Below are 20,661 nucleotides of genomic sequence, written 5' to 3' on the forward strand. Positions count from 1 at the left end.
TACCATGATCAAGATAGTACCATGATCACGGTAGTACCATGATCAAGGTAGTACCATGATCAAGGTAGTACCATGATCAAGGTAGAACCATGATCAAGATAGTACCATGATCTAGGTAGTACCATGATCAAGGTAGTACCATGATCAAGGTAGTACCATGATCAAGGTAGTACCATGATCTAGGTAGTACCATGATCAAGGTAGAACCATGATCAAGGTAGAACCATGATCAAGGTAGTACCATGATCAAGGTAGTACCATGATCAAGGTAGTACCATGATCAAGGTAGTACCATGATCAAGGTAGTACCATGATCAAGGTAGTACCATGATCAAGGTAGTACCATGATCAAGGTAGTACCATGATCAAGGTAGAACCATGATCAAGGTAGAACCATGATCAAGGTAGAACCATGATCAAGGTAGTACCATGATCAAGGTAGTACCATGATCAAGGTAGTACCATGATCAAGGTAGTACCATGATCAAGGTAGTACCATGATCAAGGTAGTACCATGATCAAGGTAGAACCATGATCAAGGTAGAACCATGATCAAGGTAGTACCATGATCAAGGTAGTACCATGATCAAGGTAGTACCATGATCAAGGTAGTACCATGATCAAGGTAGTACCATGATCAAGGTAGTACCATGATCAAGGTAGCAGTGTCATAGAATGGAAACGGGAAAGTGTAAAAAGTTCGCGTGAATATAGACTGCTAAATAAACTTTAATAGTCCTGACCAAACAAGGGATCTGGAAGTAATTATAGACTTATGTCTATAATTACAACAACATCCCATGAATAGTATAGGGAGAAACTCGTATTCTGTACTGAATATAAACCTTTAAGAAGAAAAAAAAACATTTTTAGATGGGTGGTTCAATGCTGAAGATTTTGGCCCGAGGGACGAGTTTATTGGGCAGCAAACATAACCATACTTAAAAATCCGAAGAAACATTTGGCCAAAATTTGAAGATGTATCTGTTTGGTGTCGTGGACCAGCAATAGTAGAGAAAGTAGTCAGAATACATTATGCACAGTTGTACGTGAATGGTATACAATACCGGCAATCAGTATGAAGAATTAAACATGTGAAGTATCTGGGTATCTTTATTTGTAGACGTTTCATGTCCATGTTTTGTACTGACAGAGCCACTGAAACGTCTACAAATAAAGATACCCAGATGTTGCACATGTGTCTGATTCTTCATTATCCACAGTGACACCCAGAGTTATAAAATAAGAATTACGAAGAGGCTGAAAATGCTAAAATTTCCCTCACTGACAGATAGTTGAACATCAAGATAACAAAAGGATGCAGATATAAAACTGGTGTACAATGAAAAAATACAGTAGTTTTTTAGCACATCAAAAAATGAATAAGAATAAACCACAGTTATAAACTAAGAACTGGTGGCAAACGTTCAACAGAAAAATTTTTCTTTAAAAGCACTAGACTGGTAGAATGAGTTCATATTGTGATGGTACAACCACTGGAAACCTTAAAAACTGCAACTTAAAGGCTTATGATAGACTACCAAGAGCGTAGCTCTACTCCTGAAACTACAAATACATAATCTCTCTTATACATATACTCACACACACACACGCACGTCCGTCCCACCAACCAAGTCTGGCTCAACTGACACCGTCGTCTTAATGAAGTCTCTAAGATATCTCTAATGCCTAGAAACAGTGGGTTGTTTGCTGGAGTCTTTCACAAAGAATGTCTTAAGACAAGTTTTCGCAATCAGTTGCTTTCTGCTTGTAGTTTCTCACAAGGACAGTATCTTAGTGTATCTACAGTCTCTCCTAAGCAACTTCTGTCACTGAATATTGCTCTTGATCAACGTCTCACTAACACTGTCTTTCACAAAATAAATGAAAAATCGAGATGATCTTCCTCATGAACAACATCTTGATTCACTTTATCATTCATTTTTAAATATATATTATTTTTGCTTAAATTTAGGTTTAATGCTGCGAATATTTCGGCAGGGTCGAGTACAACGCCGTCTACCCTCGCCCTCTTGCATCTATGTTCCAATCAGCGCTGCAGAAAAGCTTGAGCCTGTCCCCACCTGCAGTGGCCTCCTGCAAACGAAAATATTATAAATTAGTATAATGGATTGATTTACTTAAATATTTCAGATAATGCGTAGATATCAGTGTTCTTTTGGGGGGAAGAAAGGAAGTTCGAAGAGCACCCTGATGACAATAAAATATTTGATGCAAAACTCGCATAACAACACCCACTGTATACCATTATTAGTGCTCAGCACAAGGATGTGGAGTTATGTTGGTGTTGGGGCCATGTCCATATCCATGTCAGGGTTGAGGGAGGTGAACAGGTGGATGCTGAGGCAAAGGCTGCTATTTCGTGTTTACTGAACAGACTACTGCCTCACAGCGACTTCATGGGACAAATAAACAGATGTGTCTTCGGGAAGTTGTAGGACTGTTGTGCCCTAAAGATGAGCAAAAAGTTATGTAGGGCTTGATATTATATGGGTTTTTGGCCCCCTTTTAAGAGGGACCAATACGATTCTTGGTTGAGAAGATCAGGCACATATGCCTCCCCCATAGGTATCTGCTTGCAGGGGCTCCTGTCCCTCCCCATGTGACTTGTGGTGTGCTGCTGAGGAACATTGTTACTGTGTGATCACGGTGTCAGCCTTTTAACTTAGGTCATTTTTTTTCTATAATTACCGGGGTGCCTGTAAGCACCTCTGGGAATACTTTGACACTGTCAGTTTAATTTTTCAACTGATGCCAGTTATTGCAACTTGGTGTTTATCTGTGTTGTGTATTTTGCTCGTGCTCAGTTTTCATTTCTGTTACTGAATTTTACCCCTCGATGTTGTTATGCATGTTTCGTATTTATCTATGTTATTACTAACTGCACTGCTTTATCTAAAAGATCAAAGTGCTCTTCAAATTGCAAACTGTGGGCAGGCGTTTACATGTACTGTACTGTACGCCACTAAACACACCGAGGGGGGAAGAAGTATCTATCTGCAAGCAAGTAACTGTGGATGAGGTATGTGTGTCCTATGCTAAATCTACAAGGAATTATTGAAGTTAAGATTCACGTTGAAGAACAACCAGGCACCTGCATTCTGTTGAACTCTTAATCTGTTGCTCATCTGTAGGGCTCACTGAGCCTGCCACTTCCAAAGAATATAGAGACATATGTCCAGTGAAGTCACTGGGGCAGAAGTCTCCTACAGAGCAAGCTAAAAATAAAAGTCTTTGCCCCAGCATCTTTCCATTTATTTCCCATGACAGTACCATGAACCAGGCACTATCGTAATTCCCTGTCTTTGTGACAGACAGCCATGGATCACTTGGATCACAGGATGGACAAAAGCATACTGGGCAAAGAGCAGTGTGATTTTGGTGATCACCTAAACTGGTTATCAGGGCAAAAGCTTCACAGGAAACAAAAAATACTTGTTTGGTAACTGTGCACAATAAAGATATCAACCAAATCTTTAAATGGGCCACAGAAAACAATATGAAGTTCAATGTTGAGGAATTTCAATTACTCTCATATGGAAAACGTGAGGAAATTAAAACTACATCGGAGTATAAAACGAATTCCAACCACACAATAGAGCGAAAAACTAATGTAAAAGACCTGGGAGTGATCACGTAAGAGGATCTCAACTTCAAAGACCACAACATTGTATCAATCGCATCTGCTAGAAAAATGACAGGATGGATAATGAGAACCTTCAAAACTAGGGATGCCAAGCCCATGATGGCACTCTTCAGGTCATTTGTTCTATCTAGGCTGGAATATTGCTGCACACTAACAGCACCTTTCAAGGCAGGTGAAATTGCTGACCTAGAAAATGTACAGAGAACCTTCACGGCGCACATAACGGAGATAAAACACCTCAATTACTGGGAGCGCTTGAGGTTCCTGAACCTGTACTCCCTAAAACGCAGGTGGGAGAGATACATGATTATATACACTTGGAAAATCCTAGAGGGATTAGTACCAAACCTGCACACGAAAATCACTCCCTATGAAAGCGAAAGGCTCGGCAGACGATGCAACATCCCCCCAATGAAAAACAAGGGTGCCATTAGCACGATAAGAGACAACACAATAAGTGTCAGGGGCTCAAGACCGTTCAACTGCCTCCCAGCATACATAAGGGGAATTACCAACAGACCCCTGGCTGTCTTCAAACAGGCACTGGACAGGCACCTAAAGTCAGTATCTGACCAGCCAGGCTGTGGCTCGTACGTCGGGTTGCGTGCGGCCAACAGTAACAGCCTATGTAAAGTAAAAGGACACAAGTGCAACTAATGTGACATTTATTGTGGCAACGTTTCGCTCTCCAGGAGCTTTATCAAGCCTTGATAAAGCTCCTGAAGAGCGAAACGTTGCCACAATAAATGTCACATTAGTTGCACTTGTGTCCTTTTACTTTACATATTGTCGGTAATTCTACCAACTTTATTACAGTAACAGCCTAGTTGATCAGGTCCTGATCCACCATGAGGCCTTGTCACAGACCGGGCCGGGGGGCGTTAACCCCTCAAACCCTCTACAGGTATACTGCAAACCAAATACCAACATTAGTCTGGAAAAATGATTAGCTCCGTAGTATGGAACAATGTGAAGCTGAGCATAAGAAATCTAGACTGTTGAGATGAACATTTTTCCAGGATGACCACATCAAAAGCTATTTTCCCAAGGTGATGGACTGGTTACATCATCTTTTTCTAGCTACTGCTTCTGCTTCCAGTTTATTTTCCTCGGTATTTGGCTGAAAAAGCCTACTACGTAGGCGAAGTGTTTCAGTCAACAGTAAAGATACCCAACTATTGCACATGTCTTACTCTTCAGTTAATACCTTGATCATTGAAGCATGAACCAATTTATGCTCCAGGAAATTACCAAAGGCCATCACTGGAGCTCGGCACTTAGTGAGTCCCCATCCACTGTTTACAAAGATGCACCTCAAGTACCACTCAAGGAAGCCAGCACGCTTTTTTTTTTTTTTACATAAATCAGTTTTACAGATTAAGAGCTGTTATGTTACCTCAGCTCATTTCAGAGCCCAGCCCTATTTAAGGTATACCACTACCACCCAGGATGCGACCCACAACAGTCGACTAACGCCAAAGAGTTGACAGTCTGCTACTTCTAACTTCCGCAGCAAAGAACAAACAGGAGGGGAGGATTCCGTCAACCAGCAGCAGAGCAGAGTGAACACTGCCCTACAAATCCAGAAAGATAGACCATCTGAAGCCCAGATACATAGAACTGGAAACAGTAAAAGCGTCTATGTCCGAGAAGGTGCTTATATGAACATTATGATAGATGAGGGAACCGCTGTTCAGAATGCTATTATCCATGGAGCTCCAGAAAAACTCCCATCCTATTTAGTATAAAGCGTCCCACGTAGCGTAGTTGGCATTGAAGTCACTCGCGCAGAATGGGAGGGTATCTCACAGATTCGGTCAGCAAGAGTATAGTAGTCTAAAACCCAGTCTGGAGAGAGACACAATGAGCACACGATTAGGTGTTCATGCCAGCTCTCCACTTAATATTTGTATTTATAACTCATTACAATTGTGACCAGGTGTGGATGTATCAGTGGTTCATTACTTTGTAATTTGTTCATGACTGTAACCATGTATAGGAGTGAAGCTGATTCATTACCTCTGTAACTTGCCATGATTAGTGACCAGATCTACCTGGAGTTCATTACCTTTGTAACTAGTTCAGCTATCATAACTTTGGGGTCCAGTCACTGGACCCATTATGTACCTTTGTAATCTTTTGACTACCGCCCACAGGATGGGTATGGGGTGCATAAAGATATTAAACTAAAGTGTGTGTGTGTGTGTGTGTGTGTGTGTGTGTGTGTGTGTGTGTGTGTGTGTGTGTGTGTGTGTGTGTGTGTGTGTGTGTGTGTGTGTGGTGTGTGTGACTCAACAATCAATATTTGCACCAATAACTCATTACAGTTGTGACCGGGTGTGGAAGTGTGAATTGCTCATTACTCTATAATTTGTTCATGATTGTAGCCAAAGTATAAACGTAAGTAACCATTCTACAGAATTCATTACCTTTGTAACTTGTGAGCTCATTACCTTTGTACCTAGTTCAGCTATCAAAACTTTGGGGGCCCAGTCCCTGGACCCATTACGTACCTCTGTAATCTGTAAATACCTTTGTAGCTTGTCATGATTGTGACCAGACTTACCTGGAGTTCATTACCTTTGTAAATTGTGAGTTCATTACCTTTGTAAATTGTGAGTTCATTACCTTTGTAAATTGTGAGTTCATTACCTTTGTAAATTGTGAGTTCATTACCTCTGTAACTTGCTCAGCTATCAAAACTTTGGAGTCCAGTCCCTGGACCAATTATGTACCTCTGTAATCTCTTGACTACCGCCCACAGGATGGGTATGGGGTGCATAATAAACATATTAAACTAACTAACTAAACCAGCTCACCCAGACGGTCACACTGCAGGGAGAGGTAATGACAAGAACCAAGATAATCACCCAGTGAACCTCGACAAATGCGCCAGGAGGCGCAGTTGCATTAAAAGGGATACAAGGAATCCAGGGACAAGTACATTACCCCGAGTCCAAGACCTAGTCCAAGACAGATCAAATGTCTCGAGAACGAGGTCAAGACGAAACATACTAGACGAAGAGTGAGACCAATATACCGTATTTTCATTTTGGCCAGTCTTATATGACCAATCTTATAAACTAAATAAATTTTTACTAGCACAACAATAATAATAATAATAATAATAATAATAATAATAATAATAATAATAATAATAATAATAATAATAATAATAACAACCACAAAAAATTAGTTCTTGAAAGTTGTATTTATGATAAACAAAAAGCAAAGTTTTTAACAAAATAAGGTAGAAGAAGGTGCACGCCAGTGCTAGTAACCAACAATGGTATACGTAACTACAGGTAAATTTCTCATGTAATAATTCATATGTGCCTTCGTTTACCTACTCTATTATTTGGATAACTGCTGAATACATTAGTGATTGACATTAAAGTGTGAAAATGTAATTAACTACAAGGCAGCCATGAAAAATGTTTCTGTTTAGAGTTAAGTAAGTAAGTAAGTAAGTTTATTCAGGTATACACAAATAAAGTTACATAGAATTATCATACATAGCAGCATATGTGTAGAGAACCTGGGATAACACAAAAAAGTCAGACAGAGTGACTTATTTCCATTGAGGTCCTTGAGTTGATAGAGGCATTACAGCATAGGTTGTACCTGCTCTGTCATGTACTGTTAAGACGTAAAGGCTTCGAAGACAGACATGAAGAGAATATTAATGAGCTGTTAGATGGGGATGAAGAGCCCAGAGGTTGATGAAGAATCATTAGATGAGAATAATGGTGAAAGAAGACCCTGGAAATTAACAGCCAACAACCTAACAGTGACGCGAGCAATTCGTTCTGACAAGAACCCTGACACAGAAGAATTGCTGGGAAGCAGAGTTATCATGTCTGACCAAAAGTAGGGGAAGCTAGCTCCAATTCCTTTGATCAAGAGGCCTTCACTGGCAAGGGTATCCGTGTTAGTGTTGTAAGGGTAAGGAAGACATACTTGGTGCGATTGTCGACAGCCAAGAGGAGCGTGTCACCCCGCAGTAGCAGCAGATGGCCTGCCAACACTGCTGTTACCGATCCTTCTCCCAGTGATCCCGACCACTCCAGTCGACGACTGTGGAGAGACAGTGTCTAGGATACTATCATCATTTTTATCTATGCAGTTAAATTACATACTATCTTAACTATTACATACTATATATCTTAACTATTACATGTATTAATGGCTCTGGGAACCATCGCCCTCTAAGAAGGTCCCCAGAATTGGACAGTAAATATTACTGGATTAAAAACTATTAAGTAAAACAGAAAAATACAGGTAAGTTTATAATGAATGCAAGGAATTTTTTTTAAGATCCACCTGCCATATTTTATATTAATGAGATAGAGAACAAAACAGCAGTTCTGCCAAAGCACAAAATATTTATCAACCTGTAATGTATATCTGTAAATTTGGAGTTTGTTTAGCGTTCAGTTATTGACGTTTTAAGTTAAGTTATCACAAGAAATATCTTTAATTATCTGACAGCTGAGAAAATATCTAGACCCTAAATCGTAAGAACCCATAACTATATATATATATATATATATATATATATATATATATATATATATATATATATATATATTTATAGGGAGGTACCACCTCTAGAACTGTTATAGGGACCCTCATCCTCAGAGAAAAGAATGAACTTGCTTCAGGGGAAACTCAAGGTTCTCCCTGAAGCTGTTTGAGAATTTTCTCCTACCATCCCCTATATTTTATATATATATTTTATTTAAAGACAAAATACATTGACAAAACATTCACAAAAATACGATAGAAAGCAAAACAACATAGGTAACTCAGAGCTACATCTCGAATACTTCCTCCAGCTCCCCGGCGGTGGGCCGCGTGCCCAGAATGCTGCAGGCATTTCCTCTCTGGATCGCAACACTGAGTCTCTGAAAGAGGAAGCTGGTCGCCCTGTGGTCCTTGGTTTCTATGATGAGCTTTTCACCCAGCTCTATTAGGAACCTTAGAGTACACTTGCCCCATGCTCCAAGGGTCTCTGACCCTATTGGGATGAAGTTATAGCAAGGGGGAAGGTCTTCATATTTGCGGATCTTCTGGGTCTCCCTGTGGCTGGCAGTTCCACCCCCTTCAACTACGGAGTATGGCAAGTAGGTGTCTGCCAATGTGGCGGCACATGTGTAGTCCCAGGCAATCAGCTTTCCATCCTTCCAAGGTAGCATAGTGGCTCCATCAGGACGCTTTAGACTTCCATCAGACCTCTGCACTTGGGGTTCCCGTTGAGCTGGGCAACGGCCTGTGGCGAGGCTTCTCTTTATGATGTCATTGACCTCCTCATGCCTGGCATACTGTATGATAGGTTCGATATATTTGTGATATATTTGTGAGGGGATAGTGAATAAACTACTTATTATTACGAGGGAAGGAAGTGTTTATACATTTTGGTAAGTGCACCCATCCATCCATCCCTCTCACTTGCTCAATGTCTGCAGTTGGAAATTTGCTGCTAACCAGGGAGAATCTGAGCAGTTGCTCTGTCTCCCTTAACACAGCCTCACATACAATTACTTTACTTAACCCTCGTAAATTTTGAGGCTTGGAGTTTCTGAACATTGTCTTGTCTACAATCTATGCTCAATGTGCATACTCTGTTATTTTAATAACATTGTTGATATGACTGATAAGAGGAAAAGGTGTCACTCTGAACTTCGGCCAGGGTAACCATAAAATGCTGCTACAGCTTCATTAACATATCATTTATCATTTGGATTTAATTTCTACACCTTGAGAGATGCACCAGCACTAGGTCATGTGTGAATCAGACAGCATTCTGTGTTTGCGAGAGGCGATGTGGATCAATCTCTGATTTTGTCTTTTTAATGCACCTGTCTTGTGTGGACAGTTCTGTCAACTAATCTATTACAATAAATGTCAAAAGATATAATTAATAATTAGTGCTGAAGAAAAATAAGTCATAATAACACACCTGGAAAAATTCAAAACTACTCCACAATTTGCAGAGGAAACTGGAAGTCCTCATCAAATTGTGGGTTTCTAATTTACTATTGTAATTGTAGCAGGTAATGCAGATACTGACCTGTTCTTGGAACAGTGCGTAATACAGAGGTAGACACTGATGTCCTTGAGCGGCCTGAGGGGTGTGTTGGGTCTGCCTCGTGGGTGTAATACCAGTGATGCTGCCACCTGGTATATACCTTTCTTAGTGACTGTGAAGCCTCCGTGCTCCACCACCATTCTTCTCTCAAACACACCCGGCGAGAATGTCTGCAGCGGGGCAAGACAACTTAATATGAGGTCCAAATAGAGTTTAATAATGAAGAACAGTCATAGGACTGTACAGGATGATTAAGTGATGAAAAAGTATGTGAGAGTAAGGTAGCTACAAGTTACAGCAAAGTACGCAGGAGAATACAGGAGAAAAATATACAGGGATGTGAGGGGAAGAAAATACTTAGTTTCAGGGAGAACCCAAGATTTTTCTCTTAAGTCCTTTCATTTTCTTCACTGAGGATGCGGTCGCCAACTAATACTAAAGGTGGTGCCCACCTATTTAATGCGCAAGCGTGCACAACAAATGCGCGAATGGGCGCGCACACACACACACACACACACACACACACACACACACACACACACACACACACACACACACACACACACACACACACACACACACACACACACACACAAACACACACACACTACCAGAGAGTGAGGGGAGGACGAACCAGTAAGAGTGGACGTCGTGTTTACCCTGAGCAGCTCGGACAGTGAGGACATCACATATGAAAGGCCCCTTGGAGCTAGTGATCACGTGGTTCTGAGCTTTGAATACATAGTAGAGTTACAAGTGGAGAGGGTAACAGGAGTAGATTGGGAAAACCCAAACTATAAAAGGGGGGGCTACACAGGTATGAGGAACGTCCTGTAGGAGGTTCAGTGAGAAAGAGAATTGGTAGGAAAGTCAGTAAACGAAATGATGGACTATGTGACAACAAATTGCAGGGAGGTAGAGGAATGGTTTTTCCCCAAGGGCAACAGAAATAATGGGAAGACCAGAACGAGTCCTTGGTTTACCCGAAGGTGTAGGGAGGCAAACACTAAATGCACTAGAGAATGGAAAAAGTACAAAAGGCAAAGGACCCAGGAAAATAATGAGATTTGTCGAAGAGCCAGAAACGAGTATGCACAGATAAGGAGGGAGGCTCAGCGACAGCACGAAAACAATATAGCATCGAAAGTCAAGTCTGATCCGAAACTGCTGTAGAGCCACATTAGGAGGAAGACGACAGTCAAAGACCAGGTAATCTGGCTGAGGAAAGAAGGTGGGGAGCTCACAAGAAACGACCAAGAGGTATGTGAGTAGCTCAGCACGAGATTTAAGAAAGTATTTACAGTGGAGACATGGGATATACCAACAAGTGTTGGACGAAATACACACAACTGACGAGGAGGTGAAGAAGCTGCTAAGTGACCATGATACCTCAAAGACGGTGGGACCGGACAACATCTCTTCTTGAGCCCTTAGAGAGGGAACAGAGATGCTGTGTATGCCACTAACTACAATTTTCAACACACCCTTTGAAACTGGGCAACTACTTGAGGTGTGGAAGACGGCAAATGTAGCCCCCATTTTTAAGAAAGGAGACAGAAACGAGGCACTAAACTATAGACCTGTGTCACTGGCGTGTATAGTATGCAAAGTCATGGAGAAGATTATCAGGAGGAGAGTTGTGGAGCACCTGGAACGGAACAAGATTATAAACAACAACCAGCACGGATTCATATAAGGCAAATCCTGTGTCACAAACCTTCTGGAGTTTAATGACAAGGTAACAGAAGTAAGAGACGCGAGAGAGGGGTGGATTGAGTGCATTTTCTTGGACTACAAGAAGGCCTTCGACACAGTTCCCCACAAGAGATTAGTGCAGAAGTTAGAGGATCAGGCACATATAACAGGAAGGACACTGCAATGGATCAAAGAATACCTGACAGGGAGGCAACAACGAATCATGGTACGTGATGAGGTATCACAGTGGGCGCATGTGACGAGCGGGGTCCCACAGGGGTCAATCCTAGGACCAGTGCTATTCTTGGTACATGTGAATGACATGATGGAAGGGATAGACTCTGAAGTTTCCCTGTTCACAGATCATGTGAAGTTAATAAGGAGAATTAAATCAGATGAGAATCAGGCAGGACTACAAAGAGACCTGGACAGGCTGGACACCTGGTCCAGCAACTGGCTCCTCGAATTTAACGCCGCCAAATGCAAAGTTATGAAGATCGGGGAAGGGCAAAGAAGACCGCAGACAGAGTATAGGCTAGGTGGCCAAAGACTGCAAACCTCACTCAAGGAGAAAGATCTTGGGGTGAGTATAATACCGAGCACGTCTCCGGAAGCACACATCAACCAGATAATTGCTGCAGCATATGGGCGCCTGGCAAACCTGAGAATAGCGTTCCGATACATTAGTAAGGAATCTTTCAAGACTCTGAACACCATGTACGTCAGGCCCATACTGGAGTACGCAGCGCCAGTTTGGAACCCACACCTGGTCAAAAGCACGTCAAGAAATTTGATAAACTGCAAAGGTTTGCAAAAGGCTGGTACCAGAGCTAAGGAGAATGTCCTACGAAGAAAGGTTAAAGGAAATCGTCCTGACGACACTGGAGGATAGGAGGGTTAGGAGAGACATGATAGCGACATACGAAATACTGCGAGGAATAGATAAGGTGGACAGAGGCAAGATGTTCCAGAGATGGGACACAGAACTAATGGGTCACAACTGGAAGTTAAGACTCAGATGAGTCAAAGGGATGTTAGGAAGAATTTCTTCAGTCATAGAGTTGTCAGGAAGTGAGGTAGTGGAGGCAGGAACCATACATAGTTTTAAGACGAGGCATGACAAAGCTCATGGAGCAGGGAGAGAGAGGACCTAGTAGCAATCAGTGAAGAGGAGGGGTCAGGCAGGAGCTGAGTCTCGACCCCTGCAACAACAAATAGGTGAGTACACACACACACACACACACACACACACACACACACACACACATGAACGGAAAATCACAGTAGAAATTATCTATACATTTCTGATTCAGAGACTCTTCTACATGCAGTTCATCTTCCTAATCAACTACGTTGATATATATATATATATATATATATATATATATATATATATATATATATATATATATATATATATATATATATATATATATATATATATATATGTTGATGTATATATACGTTGATATATATATATATATATATATATATATATATATATATATATATATATATATATATATATATATATATGTATATATATATATATATATATATATATATATATATATATATATATATATATATATATATATATTAAAAGATATATATATATATATATATATATATATGTCGTGCCGAATAGGTAAAATTGGTTAATTAGCAAAAACTCATTTAAAATTAAGTCCATTCTAAAATTTTCTCTTATCATTTATGTTAATGTAAATTTAGTGATTTTGTACTAAAAGAATCTTATAAAACTTACCTAATTTAGTTTAGCTTAATTCAACTAAATATATTTTAGATAAGTTTACAATAATTTAATAATAAACAAACACAATAAAATATATTTTCCGTTAGGTTCAGAATTATTTTTTTTGCGAAATTCTTGCATACACAAATTTTCGCTCTCCTTATTCGCCAATTTAAGCCAAAATCTCAAGTTTAACTTATTCGACACGACATTTTATATATATATATATATATATATATATATATATATATATATATATATATATATATATATATATATATATATATATATATATATATATATATATATATAATGGTAGTAGGTTGGTAGACAGCAACCACCCAGGGAAGTACTACCGTCCTGCCAGATGACTGTGAAACAGAAACCTGTAACTGTTTTTCATGATGGTAGGATTGCTGGTTTCTTTTTCTGTCTCATAAACACGCTAGATAACAGGGATATCTTGCTACTCCTACTTACACTTTGGTCACACTTCACAGACACGCACATGCATATATATATATATATATATATATATATATATATATATATATATATATATATATATATATATATATATATATATATATATATATATATATATATATATATATATATATATATATATATACATCTAGGTTTTTCTCCTTTTTCTAAATAGCTCTTGTTCTTCTTTATTTCTTCTATTATCCATGGGGAAGCGGAAAAGAATCTTTCCTCCGTAAGCCATGCGTGTCGTATGAGGCGACTAAAATGCCGGGAGCAATGGGCTAGTAACCCCTTCTCCTGTAGACATTTACTAAAAAAGAGAAGAAGAAAAACTTTATAAAACTGGGATGCTTGAATGTGCGTGGATGTAGTGCAGATGACAAGAAACATGATTGCTGATGTTATGAATGAAAAGAAGTTGGATGTCCTGGCCCTAAGCGAAACAAAGCTGAAGGGGGTAGAGGAGTTTCGGTGGGGGGAAATAAATAGGATTAAATCTGGAGTATCTGAGAGAGTTAGAGCTAAGGAAGGAGTAGCAGTAATGTTGAAGGATCAGTTATGGAAGGAGAAAAGAGAATATGAATGTGTAAATTCAAGGATTATGTGGATTAAAGTAAAGGTTGGATGCGAAAAGTGGGTCATAATAAGTGTGTATGCACCTGGAGAAGAGAGAAATGTAGAGAAGAGAGAGAGATTTTTGGGAGATGTTAAGTGAATGTATAGGAACCTTTGAACCAAGTGAGAGAGGAATTGTGGTAGGGGACCTGAATGCTAAAGTAGGAGAAACTTTTAGAGAGGGTGTGGCAGGTAAATTTGGGGTGCCAGGTGTAAATGGTAACGGGAGCCCTTTGATTGAACTTTGTATAGAAAGAGGTTTAATTATAGGTAATACATATTTTAAGAAAAAGAGGATAAATAAGTATACAAGATATGATACAGGGCGAAATGACAGTAGTCTGTTGGATTATGTATTTGTAGATAAAAGACTGTTGAGTAGACTTCAGGATGTACATGTTTATAGAGGGGCTACAGATATATCAGATCACTTTTTAGTTGTAGCTACACTGAGAGTAAAAGGTAGATGGGATACAAGGAGAATAGAAGCATCAGGGAAGAGAGAGGTGAAGGTTTATAAACTAAAAGAGGAGGCAGTTAGGGTAAGATATAAACAGCTATTGGAGGATAGATGGGCTAATGAGAGCATAGGCAATGGAGTCGAAGAGGTATGGGGTAGGTTTAAAAATGTAGTGTTAGAGTGTTCAGCAGAAGTTTGTGGTTACAGGAAAGTGGGTGCAGGAGGGAAGAGGAGCGATTGGTGGAATGATGATGTAAAGAGAGTAGTAAGGGAGAAAAAGTTAACATATGAGAAGTTTTTAGAAAGCAGAAGTGATGCAAGGAGGGAAGAGTATATGGAGAAAAAGAGAGAGGTTAAGAGAGTGGTGAAGCAATGTAAAAAGAGAGCAAATGAGAGAGTGGGTGAGATGTTATCAACAAATTTTGTTGAAAATAAGAAAAAGTTTTGGAGTGAGATTAACAAGTTAAGGAAGCCTATAGAACAAATGAATTTGTCAGTTAAAAATAGGAGAGGAGAGTTATTAAATGGAGAGTTAGAGGTATTGGGAAGATGGAGGGAATATTTTGAGAAATTGTTAAATGTTGATGAAGATAGGGAAGCTGTGATTTCGTGTATAGGGCAAGGAGGAATAACATCTTGTAGGAGTGAGGAAGAGCCAGTTGTGAGTGTGGGGGAAGTTCGTGAGGCAGTAGGTAAAATGAAAGGGGGTAAGGCAGCCGGGATTGATGGGATAAAGATAGAAATGTTAAAAGCAGGTGGGGATATAGTTTTGGAGTGGTTGGTGCAATTATTTAATAAATGAATGGAAAAGGGTAAGGTACCTAGGGATTGGCAGAGAGCGTGCATAGTTCCTTTGTATAAAGGCAAAGGGGACAAAAGAGAGTGCAAAAATTATAGGGGGATAAGTCTGTTAAGTATACCTGGTAAAGTGTATGGTAGAGTTATAATTGAAAGAATTAAGAGTAAGACGGAGAATAGGATAGCAGATGAACAAGGAGGCTTTAGGAAAGGTAGGGGGTGTGTGGACCAGGTGTTTACAGTGAAGCATATAAGTGAACAGTATTTAGATAAGGCTAAAGAGGTTTTTGTGGCATTTATGGATTTGGAAAAGGCGTATGACAGGGTGGATAGGGGGCAATGTGGCAGATGTTGCAGGTGTATGGTGTAGGAGGTAGGTTACTGAAAGCAGTGAAGAGTTTTTACGAGGATAGTGAGGCTCAAGTTAGAGTATGTAGGAAAGAGGGAGATTATTTCCCAGTAAAAGTAGGCCTTAGACAAGGATATGTGATGTCACCGTGGTTGTTTAATATACTTATAGATGGGGTTGTAAGAGAAGTAAATGCGAGGGCCTTGGCAAGAGGTGTGGAGGTAAAAGATAAAGAATCACACATAACGTGGGAGTTGTCACAGTTGCTCTTTGCTGATGACACTGTGCTCTTGGGAGATTCTGAAGAGAAGTTGCAGAGGTTGGTGGATGAATTTGGTAGGGTATGCAAGAGAAGAAAATTAAAAGCGAATACAGGAAAGAGTAAGGTTATGAGGATAAGAAAAAGATTAGGTGATGAAAGATTGGATATCAGATTGGAGGGAGAGAGTATGGAGGAGGTGAATGTATTCAGATATTTGGGAGTGGACGTGTCAGCGGATGGGTCTATGAAAGATGACGTGAATCATAGAATTGATGAGGGGAAAAGGGTGAGCCGTGCACTTAGGAGTCTGTGGAAACAAAGAACTTTGTCCTTGGAGGCAAAGAGGGGAATGTATGAGAGTATAGTTTTACCAACGCTCTTATATGGGTGTGAAGCATGGGTGATGAATGTTGCAGCGAGGAGAAGGCTGGAGGCAGTGGAGATGTCATGTCTGAGGGCAATGTGTGGTGTGAATATAATGCAGAGAATTCGTAGTTTGGAAGTTAGGAGGAGGTGCGGGATTACCAAAACTGTTCTCCCGAGGGCTGAGAAAGGGTTGTTGAGGTGGTTCGGACATGTAGAGAGAATGGAGCGAAACAGAATGACTTCAAGAGTGTATCAGTCTGTAGTGGAAGGAAGGCGGGGTAGGGGTCAGCCTAGGAAAGGTTGGAGGGAGGGGGTAAAGGAGGTTTTGTGTGCGAGGGGCTTGGACTTCCAGCGGGCATGCGTGAGCGTGTTTGATAGGAGTGAATAGAGACAAATGGTTTTTAATACTTGACATGCTGTTGGAGTGCGAGCAAAGTAACATTTATGAAGGGATTCAGGGAAACCGGCAGGCCGGACTTGAGTCCTGGAGATGGGAAGTACAGTGCCTGCACTCTGAAGGAGGGTGTTAATGTTGCAGTTTAAAAACTGTAGTGTAAAGCACCCTTCTGGCAAGACAGTGATGGAGTGAATGATGGTGAAAGTTTTTTTTTCGGGCCACCCTGCCTTGGTGGGAATCGGGCAGTGTGTTAATAAACAAATATATATATATATATATATATATATATATATATATATATATATATATATATATATATATATATATATATATATATATAATGAATATGTATGAATGAGGTACTTACGATAGTGAAGGCGTCGACTATAGCTAGAGTAGATGGCTTGAGGAGTGTGGGCTGGGGCATGGTGGCAGTAAAGGCAGCCTTGACTCTCATTCGGCTGGTCCTCTCCAGGCTATCATCCGCTAAGTTCACCTCGCTCACAGTCTTGTTCTGTTGCAGGAAGTCTGTGTGGACAAAACTTTGAAATAACTCAGGTTCACTTGGAAGATTTGATCACTCTGTAAGACGCGAGTCAATACCAACTCGAGAATAACAATATGTTAAGTGTTCATACTGTGAACTGATCTAAAATTCCGCCTCAAGATTTTCTTACTTTTCACTACTAGAAACGAACCGTTATTACTCAGTTCAGTAGACAAGAGAATCAAGAAACTCCATTATTATTTATTGGTATAATTAAAATAAAATTATTTCTTTGTGTAGTATACAAACTGTAATTTACATGTAATAAGTACTGTTAGGCACACAGAAAGTCACTACATGCATGGGCACTCCGGGCAGTGTAATATTTTGCTTCAAGTCCCACTTAAACGCCAAGACTTGTAATAGTTAAAGATTAAGGCGCAAAACATTGTAATACAATACTTTTTTTTGTAAAGCTAACAGTTCAGAGAAAGTGGCGAAGACATCAAATCTTACCTCTTAGATAATCTTTAATATATTCTTCCATCTCACGAGTGCTGAGGCTGCCACCAGGAGGACCTGGTGGTCCCTGAGGACCACGGCGACCTGGAGGTCCTTCCGGTCCTTCCCGGGGCAGACGAATTTGGTTATTCCTGTTAGGTCTATTTTTTTTCTTCTCCTTCCGGGCCAACTTTGTGCGCTCAGAGTTGTTAAGGAAGGCGATAAAGGCCTTTCTGGCGTTGTATAGTGGAGTAGGAGAGGCGGCTCTCTGTGGGATGAATGAAACACATGTATATACCGATATAATGTGTCAACCATACACTAACCATATAATAATAATAATAATATTAATAATAATAATAATAATAATAATAATAATAATAATAATAATAATAATAATAATAATAACAACAATAATTTCTACGAGTACATAATACAACTCATACAAACGTAGCTGACGTCAGTGACATACTGTATAGAAAGCCCCTGGTTATGCAGAGCATTTCGGGCAACTTGGGCTAATTTTGTCCCCAGGATGCGATCCATTCCAGTTGGCTAACACCCAGGTACCTACTTACTGCTAGGTATAAGGGCACAGCAGGTATCTTAAGGAAACACGCCCAATGTTTCCCCCGGTACCGGAGATCGAACCACGGACACTCAGTGCGTGAGCTGAGTGCGCTACCAACCGAGCTAGGGGACACCTGTGCTTAAGCAACCCACATTCAACTGTACAGAAATAACACAAATATTTTCGCTCTACTGGAGAACTGCCTGGTTGACCAGGCAACCACCAGATGAGCCTGGTTGACCAGGCAACCACCAGATGAGCCTGGTTGACCAGGCAACCACCAGATGAGCCTGGTTGACCAGGCAAGCACAAGATGAGCCTGGTTGACCAGGCAACCACCAGATGAGCCTGGTTGACCAGGCAACCACCAGATGAGCCTGGTTGACCAGGCAACCACCAGATGAGCCTGGTTGACCAGGCAACCACCAGATGAGCCTGGTTGACCAGGCAAGCACCAGATGAGCCTGGTTGACCAGGCAACCACCAGATGAGCCTGGTTGACCAGGCAACCACCAGATGAGCCTGGTTGACCAGGCAACCACCAGATGAGCCTGGTTGACCAGGCAAGCACCAGATGAGCCTGGTTGACCAGGCAACCACCAGATGAGCCTGGTTGACCAGGCAAGCACCAGATGAGCCTGGTTGACCAGGCAACCACCAGATGAGCCTAGTTGACCAGGCAACCACCAGATGAGCCTGGTTGACCAGGCAAGCACCAGATGAGCCTGGTTGACCAGGCAAGCACCAGATGAGCCTGGTTGACCAGGCAAGCACCAGATGAGCCTGGTTGATCAGGCAAGCACCAGATGAGCCTGGTTGACCAGGCAAGCACCAGATGAGCCTGGTTGACCAGGCAAGCACCAGATGAGCCTGGTTGATCAGGCAAGCACCAGATGAGCCTGGTTGACCAGGCAAGCACCAGATGAGCCTGGTTGACCAGGCAAGCACCAGATGAGCCTGGTTGACCAGGCAAGCACCAGATGAGCCTGGTTGACCAGGCAAGCACCAGATGAGCCTGGTTGATCAGGCAAGCACCAGATGAGCCTGGTTGACCAGGCAACCACCAGATGAGCCTGGTTGACCAGGCAAGCACCAGATGAGCCTGGTTGACCAGGCAAGCACCAGATGAGCCTGGTTGACCAGGCAACCACCAGATGAGCCTGGTTGACCAGGCAAGCACCAGATGAGCCTGGTTGATCAGGCAAGCACCAGATGAGCCTGGTTGACCAGGCAAGCACCAGATGAGCCTGGTTGACCAGGCAAGCACCAGATGAGCCTGGTTGACCAGGCAAGCACCAGATGAGCCTGGTTGACCAGGCAAGCACCAGATGAGCCTGGTTGATCAGGCAAGCACCAGATGAGCCTGGTTGACCAGGCAACCACCAGATGAGCCTAGTTGACCAGGCAACCACCAGATGAGCCTGGTTGACCAGGCAAGCACCAGATGAGCCTGGTTGACCAGGCAAGCACCAGATGAGCCTGGTTGACCAGGCAAGCACCAGATGAGCCTGGTTGATCAGGCAAGCACCAGATGAGCCTGGTTGACCAGGCAAGCACCAGATGAGCCTGGTTGACCAGGCAAGCACCAGATGAGCCTGGTTGATCAGGCAAGCACCAGATGAGCCTGGTTGACCAGGCAAGCACCAGATGAGCCTGGTTGACCAGGCAAGCACCAGATGAGCCTGGTTGACCAGGCAAGCACCAGATGAGCCTGGTTGACCAGGCAAGCACCAGATGAGCCTGGTTGATCAGGCAAGCACCAGATGAGCCTGGTTGACCAGGCAACCACCAGATGAGCCTGGTTGACCAGGCAAGCACCAGATGAGCCTGGTTGACCAGGCAAGCACCAGATGAGCCTGGTTGACCAGGCAACCACCAGATGAGCCTGGTTGACCAGGCAAGCACCAGATGAGCCTGGTTGATCAGGCAAGCACCAGATGAGCCTGGTTGACCAGGCAAGCACCAGATGAGCCTGGTTGACCAGGCAAGCACCAGATGAGCCTGGTTGACCAGGCAAGCACCAGATGAGCCTGGTTGACCAGGCAAGCACCAGATGAGCCTGGTTGATCAGGCAAGCACCAGATGAGCCTGGTTGACCAGGCAACCACCAGATGAGCCTGGTTGACCAGGCAACCACCAGATGAGCCTGGTTGACCA

General features: G+C 41.8%; 1 protein-coding gene across 1 annotated transcript in view; it reads right to left on the reverse strand.

The window, feature by feature from the left end:
- Window positions 1–1,010: 1,010 nt before the first annotated feature.
- The window catches only part of LOC128688953 (adipolin), a 203,756-nt gene continuing 184,105 nt past the window's right edge, over window positions 1,011–20,661 (reverse strand). The window contains exons 3-7 of the mRNA XM_053777025.2: window positions 17,949–18,201; window positions 17,313–17,473; window positions 9,741–9,928; window positions 7,628–7,744; window positions 1,011–2,097 (exon numbers count right to left, since the gene is read on the reverse strand). Of these exons, the coding sequence (XP_053633000.1) occupies window positions 2,040–2,097; window positions 7,628–7,744; window positions 9,741–9,928; window positions 17,313–17,473; window positions 17,949–18,201 (777 nt within the window). The 3' untranslated portion in view covers window positions 1,011–2,039. The remainder of the gene's footprint in view (window positions 2,098–7,627; window positions 7,745–9,740; window positions 9,929–17,312; window positions 17,474–17,948; window positions 18,202–20,661) is intronic.

Source organism: Cherax quadricarinatus, chromosome 16 (genome assembly GCF_038502225.1).
Source record: "Cherax quadricarinatus isolate ZL_2023a chromosome 16, ASM3850222v1, whole genome shotgun sequence".
In the NCBI taxonomy this organism is placed as follows: Eukaryota; Metazoa; Arthropoda; class Malacostraca; order Decapoda; family Parastacidae; genus Cherax; species Cherax quadricarinatus.